The sequence below is a fragment of the Triturus cristatus genome, chromosome 7, assembly GCF_964204655.1.
Source record: "Triturus cristatus chromosome 7, aTriCri1.1, whole genome shotgun sequence".
NCBI lineage: Eukaryota > Metazoa > Chordata > Amphibia > Caudata > Salamandridae > Triturus > Triturus cristatus.
In genome coordinates, this window is record NC_140590.1 from 740631063 (window position 1) to 740645752 (window position 14690).

Sequence of the window (14690 nt, forward strand, 5' to 3'; positions counted from 1 at the left end):
GTTTGATCCCCATGAACCACCCTGAATGACTTTTGCCAGTCTGAATGCTAGCGCTTCGGCAAGGATCTTTACCTCTGTGTTTGGAAGAGAGATCGGCCTGTACCTAGAGCAGCTGATGCTCGGTTTCCCAGCCTTGAGCAGTACTGCGATTATCGCTGTGCGTAGGTCTGAAGGGATAGAATTCTACCGGGATACTGTTTGGTCCTGGGGCTTTCCCTGGTTGCATCAACCCCAGTGCCTCTGACAGTTGCTCTAAGGTGAGGTCCTGATCCAGGCTAGTCCTATTCTTGGGTGCATGTTGCGGGAATGCCAGCTGTCCCAAGAAGGTCTCGATTTCCCCCTCCGAGTTAGGGGACCGCAGGCTGTAGAGGTCTCTGTAGTATTGTGCAAACCTCTCTGCTATCCCCTCGTCCATTCTTATCCTAGAGCTGCCCGATCCTTACAACTTCTTCACCCACCTGGCTGCCTCTTCCCTTCTGCTATGCCATGCCAGTAGCCTCCCTCGCTCTGTCCCTTACCGCGTACTTTTTTCGTTCGGTTGCTTGGAACTGTTTGGCCGAATCGGGAATCAGATGGCGATGCTCATTTGCTAAGGCCTCAATACGTAGCAGCTGCTCCCCATCTTCCATCGCAGTATCGGCCAGCTCCACCACTCTGATGTGGCGTTCCAGTGAAATTACGTCTTGCTCTTTGTGTCTCTTCATGAGAGAGACAATGTTTTGGGCTTTGCCTCTTAGCACTCTTTGCAAAGTTTGTTAGATCTCCCAGTGTCACTAGTGAGCCGACCGAGTCCTGGAAGTAGAATTTGGTGTCAATGTCTCCACCCCATCAATCCTACCCTTGAAGGCCGCAGTAGATGGTTTGTCCCCATTGCGATTAGCACCTTGTCTCGCTGTGCAACCACTGCTTGCCCCTTCAGCTAAGACTGGCCCAGCATATTAGTCCATGGAGTTCTGTTGCCCCAGTGAAGTGCCCCATTTTACGATTTAGGCATCCATCTCCAGGAGTTTCAAAGAAGCTGTAACCGATGCCAGCGAGCAGGGTGCCCGGACCAGTAATCAGCAAAGGGTACACAAGACCCCGCAGATGGGATCCAAGATCAAGGCACCAGGCCCAAGTCCTTCACTGCTCACCTCGTCCCGCAGAATTAGGGGAAGGGGCATGAGCAGTTGCAGAGTCCTCCCAGCCCCCTCTGCTGCCGGCCATCTAAAGCAACATCCCCTTGCAAGTGTTAGGGGCCTCTAAGGGAAGCCTCCCAGCTCAAGGTTTATGTAGGAAAGTGGAGTATTGTGTGGGGGTTAGACCTCGCTATGTAATACTATCACGATACCCCAAAGATGGTACTTGGATTTACACTAATAAATCTTTAGCTCAATCCTAATAGTATGGCAAAGAGCAGTCAGGCTTTACTTGAGGAGCATGTTTTAAGCATTTCAGAGTAACAACATGGGCGAAAAGTAATTGACACAACAAGAGAGAAATACAACACCAATTTATAGAAATAGTGTATTTTTATCTTAATTTAGACTCCAAAACGAATGGAATAGCTTACATATAACTGGAGTTGCACATTTTTGAGGCAATTTAAAACAGTGCAAAATAATACTATGCAAATGTATCATTGCAGTCAATGGGAAAAACCACTAGTGACAATCTGTCACTTGCAAGTTGAGTTGCATGGTACCCTTGCAGGGTAAAGGTGATGTGGATCCCAGGACCAAGCCAGGACAGTCAGTGCAGTTTTACCTGGCCCATGGAGCTAGAGTGCAGAATTGTCCTGACAGTTCCTGGTGCTGAACAGAAGAATTGGGAGAGCTGCTCTAACAGAGAGGTAGCCTAGAATGAGTCTCTATCAGGCAGTTCCAGTAGCGTTTCCACAGGTGCAGTGTATCCCTTTATTTGCATTATGCAAGTCCGGTTGTCGCAGACACAGGTCCCTTCTTCTGTCCTCTTGGATACAGGTTGTTTAGTACTGAGGTTCTGGTGTCAGGGGTGTCCCTTAAATCCTAGATTGAGGGGTGTAGGATCAAGAAGCCAATGGGCTGGTAGTTCACAGCTAGTCTCCCCCTGAGGTAACCACATCATGGGGGAGGGGGATCACGTTCTCTACCCAGAACCATCTATTCTGCCACTCCTAAAGAGGTCAGGAATCGAATTTTAGTGTATAGACCACGCTGCCTACCCTGGAGGTGTGGCTAGCCTACTGGGGGTTTATACCTCTTTGACTAATTTCCAGCTTGTCCTGGCAAATGTACCTTGTGCACGGGGAGGGTGTTTCCTCTTTGGAGTCAGCCTTGATGCTTATCTGAGGTGGTGTAGCCTTTGAAGGTCACCGACTTGACACTTCACTAGACTGCTTGGGAGAGGGAAGAGTGACCTCCTTCCTGCCCAAGCCTTAGTTCCAGACTCCTGGGAGTGATCACACTGCCTGTCTTGGCAGCAGCAAATGTGGGAAACATGGACTTGCCAGCCAGAGCACAGAGAAGCTGGGGCAACCAGGTGGGCACATCGAAGGTAGCCACCTTATTGCATATCGCATTGCCCCCGACACAAGATTCATGTCCGTATTGAGAAGGCATGTTGTTTGATACCAAACACAATATATTTAGGCAGTACCATAAAGGAGCTGCCAACCTCTGGTTTGCCTGGGTGCCAGCCTATGTTACCTTATGGACAGTCCATCACCCTATAGCGTCCTTTAATGGTAAAGGGCACTATAGGGTCATATCAGCTTGCACGCACATGTCCACACCTTAGATATAATGCTTCCTGGGCTTTAGGAGGCTTTGTTTAGGGGTAACTGGCATATAGCAGAGAGTGCTCATTGACTTTGCCACTCATGGTGAGGGTAAAGTCGAGATTGAGCAGTTTGCACTTCTCCTGCAGTCTGTAATGTTTTAGGAAGAGAGCACTGGCACAGTGGTTTGGTCAGCAGACCCCAGTGCACTGTCAGTCATAACCATCAGCAATGGAGCAACAAGTATTTGCAATACAATAGGTCTTGCATTTGTTAAATTTGGAGCTATTGGCTTTGCAAATGAGAATGTTTAAAAAAATATTCTCCAAAAGATATTCTAGCAGCAGCATAACTACTAAAAGAAAATCCAAGAAGCAAGCAAAGGGTGCAGTACCTTCGCCTGTTATTGGCGCTTCTGTGGACCTCTATTAGCCATATAAGGTACTGCACCCTGAAATAATTAAGAATATAACTCCTCCCTAGGTCCGGGTTCAGGCTTGCCTTATTTATTCCCAAGCAACAGGGCTCGCTGACACCACAGGAAGCATGGCAGAGCTTAGCCTGCTGCTGCGGATGTTGTCTTACTCAAACCTGCTCAAATCCGTGATTCACACACACAAATTTTGGTGTGCAGGATGGAGAAGGATTTAACTGCGCAGGCGCAAGAAAAGACTGCAGAAAGCCATTCGCCTAACACTGCTCTTTAGCTTTAGCTTTAGATGTTTAAAGCTAAAGTGCGGAGTGCCGCAATTGCTACAAAAGTAAATAACTGGAAAAGAAATGTGGCCGCCGCCTGCCCTTTTATTTTTCTATTTACTTATGTAGCAATCGCAGCACGCAGCGCTTTCGCTTCAGATGTTTAAAGCTGAAGCGCGGTGTGCCACCATTGCTACAAAAGTAAATGGAAAAGAAATGCGGTTTACGGTAAAGCTGAATTTAATAAAATTACCTCTTGCACAGCGTCACGGGTTGCAGAAGCGGGATAACATGTCAAGTCTTGTTCAGCAGCTACAAACCAGGGTGGGTTGCAAAAGCCAGACAGCATGTCGTGCCTGCTTTAGCAAGACGTTATCTAAATAGAGCTCATTAGCTGTTAATGAAACCTAGAAAGTAAGGACACATCTATGACTGGCTGTCCTCATGGGAGGTAACAACGGAAGAGAAGAAGGTACTAAGGAGAGACTACGAAGCCTATTCATATACTAATGGGCATCTCCGCACAGCCGTCCTGGCATGGGCCTCCTGCTCCACAGAGTTTCGCAGGTGGCGGGATATGTAGTGAACTAATGCTCCACTGATGGGACCACAGGACCTCACAGCGTTATGCAATAATAGGGGACCCTCCCCTGCTAATCGAGTCATGGCGGTCTTCCTCAGTTGGCCTGCCTCGCACTCTCCCAGGAGGGTGGAAGGCAGAGGGGGCACGAGCAGTTGACAGCCTATTCCCCCCCCCCCCCTACCCCCCCATAAAAATCGCACCACAAAAGGGCCGGGAACTCTCAGAACCACTCCAGCCCACTCCCGGACATAACCTCTGTTTCCCTCTATCCTCTGCCTGTAGCTCCAAGGCCTCTTGTTGTCTCCGAGCCTCAAAAGGGAAGTGGTGCCACCCCCAACGCGGGGAAGTCTCCCCACTTTTTGGGGTACTTTGGTAACTCTATCACCCTAAACAAATCCCCCCCCCCCCCCCCCCCCCCACCAGCGACTGAATTCATGTTTGACTCAGTTGGCCTTTGGTGGGCAAACAACCTCGCCTAAAATGGGAGGTCCTTGCATTGTCATTAAACAGAGGGGCCACGATTCGTCTGACTACAAACTGTACTTAGGCTCGGGCACAATTCATCAATTTTTGGCAATCTGCTGAGAATAGCTATATGCCTGCGTCCGCTTAGAGAGATCGATATGGTCACATGCACAATCTGGACATGGACACTCCTTCTTCTGAGAGCTGGGTTGGAGATTTTACATGCCACCAGCATACCATTGGCACATAATGCAGTCCTGCCACAGAGTGCTACACCAATGAAACAAACTTCACTTGGCAATACCAGGTCACCTCTTCTGAAGTGACGACTCCATGTCGATAGATGCTGTGAAATCCATTAGGGAACTTGCTCCATTAGATATTTCCTATGCAGGCAGCCTGCAGAGCTATCAGCCTGCAGAGCTATCTGGTAGGCAGCAATGGATCGGTGACATTACAGTACACTTAAACACTTAAACTGAAACCCAATGGTATCAAAAGGACTGTAAAATAACGGGGGGGTCTCTCCATTCTGAAGCCTCTGCATAATACTCTTTAAGTGTCTACTTAGGTGCATTAAACAACTGCTTTTTATTACACCGGACAGGGGTGAGGGGCGATTGCAAACCTAAATAGAAATGGCTCTCTAGGTGCTGGCTTTACCTATGTTGTTGGCATTTCCCCCGGTGCACGACTACTCATCAATGCCACTTAGAAAGTTTGACCTAATGGGCCACCTTGTCCTGCAGTTGATCTAGATTGCATTATTGGGATATGTGAAAGATCTCCCTGCTCTACACCGTTAGCTAATGGCGCTGGTCATGCTATTGGCGAAAAAGGAGATTGACTATGCAGTGGGGCCTGGGTCTCCCTTGAGCCACCAAAGACCGACTCTGAGATGTCTTAATGCAGCGAACAGCTAGGTGCCTTCTGGGACCTCATGCCGCCCAAGTCAAGACTGAATGACATGTGGGCTTCCCTTACAATCTTATTTTGCAGATACAGACTAGGCAGCAGAATGGCGAGGCAAACATTGCTATCTGAGCATAGTTACATTCAAGTTGTCCGGCATAAATAAAGTGTCACTGAGATCCCCCTTTACAGTCCTTATGCTTACACTAGCAACGTGCTTAGACAAAGTTCTGCTCACAGATGAGAAAGATGCGATGACTTGCAAGACCATAAGACTGCGTGCAGTCGGTATGCAAACTAGGCCCAGCTGATTGTAAGAACCAGTAAATGTAAACTGAGAAATCCTACTGTCTTTTTGATGTAGAGGCAGGAGTTGCATTTTGTTTTCTTTTTTTCCTTTCATTATTTGAAATTAACTTGTAATGTTGTCATTATTATTTAAAATAATAAAAACATAACATAAGTTGTGGAAGTACAGAGACTCCAAATCTAGGTGGCTGCCAGACACCGCCTCTGAGGTGTGCTAACAGAAATGTGCAGTTTTCTTAATTTTCCAATTCAATTTTTTAGCAAAAGCTCAGGATAACAGCTGCCTGATTTTCTCTTATTGTCACTTTTCCCTCCAGGTCCTCCAGGTGGGTTCTGTATGTTATGCGTCATGCAGAACCACATGATCCAGGCTTTTGCAAACAGTGGCAATGCTATCAAGCCAGTGTCCTTCATCCGTGACCTTAAAAGTAAGACCAAATTCCTTCCTGACCACCTGCTTGAGTGTCCTACCCTGCACTAACACCTGTTTTTCTACCTTTCCTCTGATTTTAGGGTCCTTTTTTGTGTTGCTTAATTGTGTGTACATCCAGGAATGTTTGTGTGGGTCTGGTTGGTAGATTCCTAGGATCTAACATTTGAAGCGCAGAAAAGAAAATGAGACTTTTACAATAGTTGTGATTTTGTGAAAGTCCCCATCCAGAGGGAAAAATCAGTGGTCCTCTTACCTAATCATCCATCATCAAGAAGCTCCAACAACATGGGTTCCTTGTTGGCTGGTTGCAAAACAAACTGTCTTCATTCACTAACTGACCCTTTAAGACCTCCACATATGCATAACTTGGTATTAGGATATATTAATTGTCCATTTGGGTCTCCCAGAAAGGAATGTTAATGTATTAAATTATTTTTTTTATAACTCAGCAAAGGCCACATTGGCAGTGGAGTGCCTCTTGTGCCAAGGGAGAAAGTTACAATATAGATCAGCAAAGATGAGCGGTAGGACGATCGCACAGAAGAATAGAACACTGTTTAAAGTAGATATGGCAAAAGTAAATCTGTAGTCCTCTCCAGGATTGGAAGCTAAGATTCAGTGTGCCTTTGGGTAGACAAGTGCACAGTGAAGGAGATTCATTGAAGAAGGTATGGTTGTTTCAGGTTTTTGAGGAGGTATGGGGGAGAGGGGTGGGGGGGGGGGGAGTTTCCAGTTTGCTAGAAATATGTTTCTGTGGTCTACTGTTTGTGGTTTGTCCATTAGATAGGTGGGTAAACCAATGTGTATTGCAGTGCGAGTGAAACAGGCCATTATAAAATTGAACGTTGTCTTCAAGATTAAGCTAGTGCAGATATCCTTGGATGGCAGTGATTTTGTTTTGGGATTTTTTTATTTTTTATCTTATTTACAACTGACCATGCGAACTGCAGCATGTATGATGTACTTGAGCGAAGCTAGAGCTGACTTGAGAAGAATAGCTAGCTAGCAGTGTAATGCAACTATCGATCTGTTTACAAACAAATAAAAGGTGTCGGCGGCATGCTTGCAATAGGTCTCGCCACTGGCATTCGCTTGGTGAAATGCTCAAACCCATCGTTCTTTTACCAACCATGTCACCTTATTTTGAACCCAACCATATGCAAATCAGTCTTGACCCTGCTTCAAATGGAACAGTCAAGTCTGAGCTACCAGGCCAGGTCTTCTCCTCAAACAAAACACAAGGTTTCGCCCTGATTGGGGCTGTTTGGTCAGCTGTGACTTGAGTCCAGTTCACAGTGAGCAGGATATGTATGCAAACTAATACTTGTACTGCAATGCTGGGATCGGAAGGAGAGCTGGATGCTTGAGTTTTTATAGCCTGTAGTTGAGATGATTCTATTTTAGCTTGAACAGCTGCAGTATACCAGTTAGGTTTTGGTCAATGATGATCCCCAAAGATGTAGCAAACCCAAACAGTGTGGGTGCAGTACCTAGTGGTGTACGGATTAGGCATTTTATGGACTGTATTACTTTCCTAGGACTGATTCCCTTTTTTTTTTTTTTTTTTTTTATAAACTAGATGTCGTTGAAGTGTTAACAAATTCTGAGTAGTAGTTTTGTAAAATCGAAAAATGTGGGTGGGGAAATCATTGTCTGAGTATTGTATGTAGTTCCATGTTAAAGTTGAATAGGTATGATGAAAGAATTAATCCTTGTGTCTCCTGTTTAACAGTAGTGGGATTTGTATGAAGCTATTTTTACAAACTGAACTTGGTTCTGTGAAGGATTGTAGCCATTGCATTCCTTCTATCTTCATGTTGAAGAAATTGATTTTTAGCACATTTTGTGATCAGTTGCATCCAATGCAGTCAGTGAGGTATTGCCTTTGTCTGGAATGTTGAGTATTTGTGGAGAAGTTCTTTCTTCACTGCATTTTGGCCGAATTCTAGATTACAGCCATTCAATATGTGTACTGAAAGTTGTGTTGGATCAGGTTTCTATTTAAATTTCCCCAGCAAGGGAAGTTTGAAGAGTATTTTTGTTATGGAGGTGTCTGGAATCTGTTTGATTTCATAAAGAGGAGTGTCATCTGACCAGATTTCAGAGAGGGAGCAGTTACAACTTCTAGTGTGGAATTGTAAGGAATTTGGTTTCTGTTGCAGTAACCCTCCCCCCTCCCCCCTCCCCCCCCGTTTTGCCTGATAGCTGATGCACTTTTCCTTGGTGTGCCCTGGGCTCCTGCCAATCAGGTGCCCAGGGCCTGTGTTGCTTACCTAAAAACTGCCTAACAACCTAAACCCAATTGGCATCTCTGGCCACATGTCAGCCCCTGGTTAATGGTACCCTAGATACCCAGGACCTTGTGACCAGAGAAGGCCCCCCAAGGGCAGCAGCACTTATTGTGCCACCCTTAGAGTCCCTGTACCCTAACACACACACACTGCCTTTGCAGGCTGAGTGTCTTGGTGCAGAACAAAACAGTCGACATGGCACACATCCCTGTGTGCCATGCCCACAACACCCACTGCCCTGGCATACCTCAGTCACCCCTCTAGCTGGGTGCCCGATGCCAGTGATGTGGGCACAGGTGCATGAGCCCTGTGCCCCTACAGTACCCAGTTCCATTCCTGAGCACTGTAAGTGCAGTGCTGCCATTAAGAGTATATGGTGCTGGGAGGTCGTCAACACGAACTCCACAGCACCATGATGGCTACACTGAAGACGGAGAAGTTTGGTATCAAACTTCTCAGCACAGTAAATCCACGCTGATGCCTGTGTGGGATTTACTGTAAGATGCACGACAGAGGGCAACTTAGAGTTACCCCCTGAACCTAACCTACAATCCACGTCTTGTCTGAGGGGCTGCCTAGGCTGCCACACAGCAGACATGTTGCTGGACCCCTGGGTAGAGAGCCATCCGCTCTCCTGGGCCTGCAACAATGCACATCCTGGGCGAGATGCTAGGTCTCCTCCCACAGGATGGGCAGGGGAAGCTTCAAAGGCATGCCGCCTTTTGTGAGCTTCTCCAGGCCACTTGCTGTACTCAGCAACTGTCCTCAGCAACTGTCCTCCACCGGTTCTGACCCCATCTCTGGCGGGAAGATCGGCGTGAAAAGCTAAGTGAGGTAAGGGGGTGTGCCAGCCTCTGCCAACCCCACCCCTCAGGTGGGGGAGGCGAGGTGAAGCACATCCCCAGGCTCTCGCCATCTTGAAGATGGGGAGCCCTGCCCAATCAGGATTAGGCTAATGCCCCCCTCCCACAGGAGGGTGGCAGGATAGGGGATGTACCCACCCCAGGGAAGGGACCCATTGGTCCCTGCCCTTTACCTACCTCTAATGCTCCTAAATTTAGTATTTAGGGGCACCCTGAACCTTCCTTCCTCGGATCCAGATTCCAAAACAAGAAAGAAGAACAAGGAACAAGAAGACCTGCTGTGCAGCTGCTAACAAGAGGAAGACACCAACTGCTTTGGCCCCTGCCCTACCGGCCTGTCGACGCTTGAACGTGCTCCTTCTAAACCCCGGCGTCTCCAGTGGTCAGCAACCTCAAAAACCCCGGAGGACCGGACTGCCTTGTGACTCCCACGAGCAGTGGTACTGCTCAAAGCAAGTAACTGACCCCTGGCATCAGCCAGGCACCGCGAACTCTGCACCCGCCAAGCCTGGCCTGTGCCAGAGTGGACAAAGATCTCAAGGACGTCCCCCCGACTGTGACCCCGAATCCAGCACCCAAGGACCCGTCTTGACGCTCCTGACGATGCCTGCAGCCTCAGAACCAGGGACACCTCCAACCGCGACTAGCAGAGGATAAGATTTCCCGACACCAAAAGGCACCCCTGCACCCGGCACCCTGCGGCCCCCTGTGCCCAACTCCTGGGTGCCTACCTACCCTCCAACTACCCAACTTACCTCTCGAAGTGGTGGTCACACCTGAAGAATCTTCGTCCCCTAGCTTGCAGCCTTTGTTCGTTCTTGAGATTCTCCATTGCAATCCATTGAGCGCCCGACAGCTCAAAAGCACCCTGCACCCAGCCACCGAGTGCCCCTGGCAGTGCAACCTCTGCTATAATCTACTTCACCATTTGCCCTGAACAAGTGACCAGGAGTCCAGCTCTGATGGCCGCGTGGCCTGCTAGCCAGCAGCCACCAACCAAAGGCCCCCTGCCTCCCGTAGGATAACTTTGGGCCTAACTCACTCTGCACCCGGCTGCCCCTGTGCCGCTGAGGGTGTAACAACTGTACTTACCTGACCCTGGGAGACCCCCCCCGAGTCTATGCCCAGAACCTTAACTCTGCCAGTCGAGTACTTACCCAAAAGACGATAACTCAGTTTTCTTCCATAGGGTAACATTGACTGGTTTCACTTGGAAATTGTTCTAAGTGTCGAGTTTTGAAACATTAAAATATTCATCTAAAATCAGCCGAATTACGAAAACAAATTTACTCACCTGTTATCAGGAGAGATCCCAATGCTGGATCTTGGTGCCCAGCACTGACCCTGAAAAGTAATTACAACCGTACTTACCTTTAACTTGATTTTCCTCCATAGGATAACATTGCCTGGTTTTCACCAGTAATTCTTCTGTAGATTTTGCAAACTTACAAATATTCGTTAAAATTCGCCTGTATAACAAAATCACATTCTTTCAACTGTTTACAGGAGATGCCCCAGTGCTGGATCCAGGATCCAACACGGAGTTAGAAAAAGTAACCATAACCCCACTTAACCTGCTAAGTGAGTTTCCTCCCATAGGATAAAATTGCTGATTCTATGTGAAAAAGTTGCCAAGTGTCAACTTTTAAAATACAAGAATATTTCTTAAAAATCATAAATGTAACCAAACGTTTTTGCTGAACTGTTTATCCAGTATTAGAGTATCTTTCATAGATTCACATGCCTGAATCCTTCCCCGTCGTCGGGATGGGAGTCACCGGTAATTAACAAAGCAATGTCTTAGTAGACCTATAAAGTAACAGGCCCCAAAAGGCCTTAGCTTAGTAAGCTATCCACGTCCTTATGTAAAAAGGACCAAAGTTTGGCCAGTAGCCAATCAGCTAGCACCACCCTCTAGAACCTTCCTGGAAGGAGCTCTAGTCCCTCAGATTTTCTACCGCACGTCGTGCTAAGGGAGTCTCCACTGAGCTCTGCTCATTGCTTCTGGATTTCCAGTGTTTCTTGCTCCAAATTTATTTGGTTTCGTCATGGCTGATACCCCAAAGAAGGGACTCTTCAGATTCTGTGCTTCCTGTGGGAAAAAGAGGCTTCACGTGGATGATCAGCATAAAGACCGTCTTTATTGTCTTTATCCTAGCCACAATTCGAAAGACTGTAAGGTATGTCGTACCTTTTCATCTAAGACTCTGAAAGACCGAGAAGGGCGCCTTTTAATCTGGCTGCAAAGACTAAAGGACAAGGAAACTGTTGTGTCCTCTGAGGAAAGTGAGGGTTCTACTATCTCTTCTCACTCCTCACATAAAAGACCAAGGGCGTCATCTCCGGGCCCTTCGTCGCAGCCACCTCAAAAGAAGACACACAAAAAGTCTTCAGAGGTCCTGGCCTCGCCTCTGCCAGGGACTGCTTCTCCTCAGGATGTGCCACATACCTTTTAAGAAGCCAGTCTCCACCCCGTCGACGACGACGACCTCGTCGACGGTGGCTTCAACGACGAGGAGATCTCCATCGACAGCAGTCTGTTACCTCGTCGGCAGCGACAATATCTACCGTTACATCCCAATCTATGACTACGTCGACGACGACCACTCCATCGTCGACGGCTGGTAAAGCTATCTCGTCGACGCTGAAAATGAAAAAATCATCGTCGTCCGTTAAGCTGCCGACGACAGCATCGACGACGATGCCATCGACGAAAGCTCCCTCGTCGACGAGGACACCGTCAACGACGTCTCAAATGCAAATAATACCTGTTACACCGTCTACGACTCTACCGTCGACGGGCCCGTCGACGGATATGGACTCTGATGTGCAAAGTACTTATGTGCACCTCAAATTAACTAAACCTGCACTGACTCCGGCCCTCACTTCACGCAGTAGGGTCCCAACCTTGCCTCCAGCTCAACTTTTTGACGAGGAAGACTCAGATGACGGCAGTATATTCCCTGCTGCGACGAGTCCATCGCAACTGCACGTAAAATATCAGGATATCTCTGACTATGAGGACATTGACCAAGAATATCAGGAGGTTTCACCTCAGGAATATGTGCAGCCCCCACCTTCCATAGTTTGTCTGCCTGCGTCTTTGGTCACGGATCTCCAATTCCTGATATCTGATTATAAGCAACGGTTTCTGACGCCGGCACCTTCCCTGATGCCAGTTGGGCCTCCAACACCAAGGCCACGACCGCCTCCATTGGTTTTGCAGTCAGAGCCTGTCACATCGCCACTTCGTCCCACCACAGATGACGAGGATGACGGGGAACCTGAAGAAGGAGAGCTTCAGGATGTCCAATCTCACCAGGAAGAATGGGATGACTACATCCTTCCCTGCCCGGTTTCTCCTGCCCCTACCACGGCCGACTCGCCGCCGGAGGACATTGGCGGCTTTCATAATATCATAGAGCGAGCGGCCCAGCGCTTTCAAATTCCAATGCCCTCGCACCAACAGGACTGTTTCCTTTATGATTTTAAGGAACCTTTTAAGAAGACTGTCCGTGCAATTTCTATCATAGACTACATTTGGGAACAATGCATAAAGATTATGCAGAATCCTTCCTCGGTCCCTCCAGTGTTACCACGGCGGGATAAAAAATATAAAGCGCCAGACACTGCTCCCGCTTGCCTCACAGGCCATCCAAAGCCGGACTCTGTCATTACCCAGGCCGCACAGAGGAGGTCAAACAACCCAGCTGCTCTGTTGACAGCTCCACCAGATAAGGAGGGTTGGCGACTGGAGAACATAGGCAAACATTTTTCCTCGATGTCGGCTTTAACAGTGCGTGCCTCCAATGTCCTAGCACTGTTGGGACATTACAATCGTCAGATGTGGGCGGACATTGCGCCATACTTGGCAGACTTACCAGAGGAGTCAAAGGAAGAGGCAAAGAAGATCTTGCTAGAGGGGGAAAGATCTGCCTCTGAACTTATAGACTGCGCAATGGATATTGCTTCGACCGGATTTCGACAACTAGCTGGCGCAGCGGTCCTTCGACGCCAAGGTTGGCTAAAGGCAACCTCCTTCAAGCCGGAGGTCCAAACCAAAGTGCTGGATATGCCATATGATGGCCAACTTCTCTTCGGCGCACATATTGATGAGGCATTACAGGGTATTAAGAAAGATACTGATACCGCCAGAGCTTTGGGTACCTTACAATTTCGGAACCCTTCCTTTCGAGGTTCAAGAGGGAGAGGTCAAACTTCAACTAGGGGAGATTTTCAACAACGTTTTTCCTTCCCTTCCTCCCAGCAATACCGTTCGCAATACCAACAGCGACAGCAATCCTCATACCCAAAATCTTCCTTTCGTGGCAAAGGAGGAAGACAAAAGGGCGCCGCTCGACCGCAATGACTTTCAACTGCAGCCGGTCTCAAACTTCACTCCACCCTCCAAGATTGGCGGAAAAATTTCCCACTTTCTCCCAAATAGGCAACAAATAACTACGGACCGTTGGGTCCTACATTTAGTACAATTCGGCCATTCTCTAGAATTCATACAGATCCCTCCCCGCCAAATGCTTCACAAAAATCTACGTCCTTTACTCTTAGAAGTGAAGCTTATGCTCCAAAAGGGAGCTTTAGAGAGAGTTCCCCCAAGCCAACGGGGAAAGTGTTTTACTCCCGTTTCTTCCTCATCCGAAAAAAGGAGAAAAAATGGAGACCGATATTGGACTTGAGGAATCTGAACAAGTTTCTGAAAAAGCAGTCGTTTCGTATGGTTACCATTCAGGAGGTTTTACATCTACTCAATGCGAACGACTACATGGTGTCGTTAGACCTGCAAGACGCCTACTTTCATATACCAATACACCGCAACCACAAAAAATTCCTACGATTCATGGTGGCGGGCAGACATTACCAGTTGCGGGTTCTGCCGTTTGGGCTCAAATCGGCGCCACGCATTTTCACCAAATGTCTAGCTCCAGTGGCTGCATATCTACGCCATCATCATCATCAGGTCTTCCCATATGTAGACGACTGGCTTGTCAAGTCTCCATCTCTAGAAGGCGCGTCCAGGTCTTCCAACGCTTGTCTGAGGCTTTTCAATTCACTGGGGCTAACTCTCAATCACGACAAGTCCGTCCTTCAGCTGTCTCCGCGCATGAATTTTCTGGGCGCTACACTAGACACCATTCTACGGAAAGCATTCCCATCACAGGAACGCAAAGAAAAACTACAGTCGTTAGCGCTCCGGATAATGTCCAAAAAGACGCTGTCAGTGCGTCTCTTCAAATCCCTACTCGAGATGATGTCTTCTTGCATCCTATTAGTACCGCATTGTCGTCTTCACATGCAACCCCTTCAAGAAGCACTGTCGGATCAATGGGTCCAGTGTACAGGGTCCTTCGACGTCATCCAGGTGACCCCTGTGATCAAAAAGGCT

At 47.9% G+C, this 14690-nt stretch overlaps 1 protein-coding gene and 1 long non-coding RNA gene across 4 annotated transcripts in view; one reads left to right on the forward strand and one right to left on the reverse strand.

The window, feature by feature from the left end:
- The window catches only part of USP36 (ubiquitin specific peptidase 36), a 698649-nt gene that overhangs the window by 71939 nt on the left and 612020 nt on the right, over positions 1 to 14690 (forward strand). For all 3 annotated transcript variants that reach the window (XM_085617464.1, XM_085617466.1, XM_085617465.1), the window contains one exon: positions 6020 to 6130. In XM_085617464.1, coding sequence (XP_085473590.1) covers positions 6020 to 6130 — 111 coding nt within the window. The remainder of the gene's footprint in view (positions 1 to 6019; positions 6131 to 14690) is intronic.
- LOC146810458 (uncharacterized) overlaps positions 1 to 14690 on the reverse strand; it is a 115533-nt gene that overhangs the window by 58116 nt on the left and 42727 nt on the right. The window lies entirely within an intron of this gene.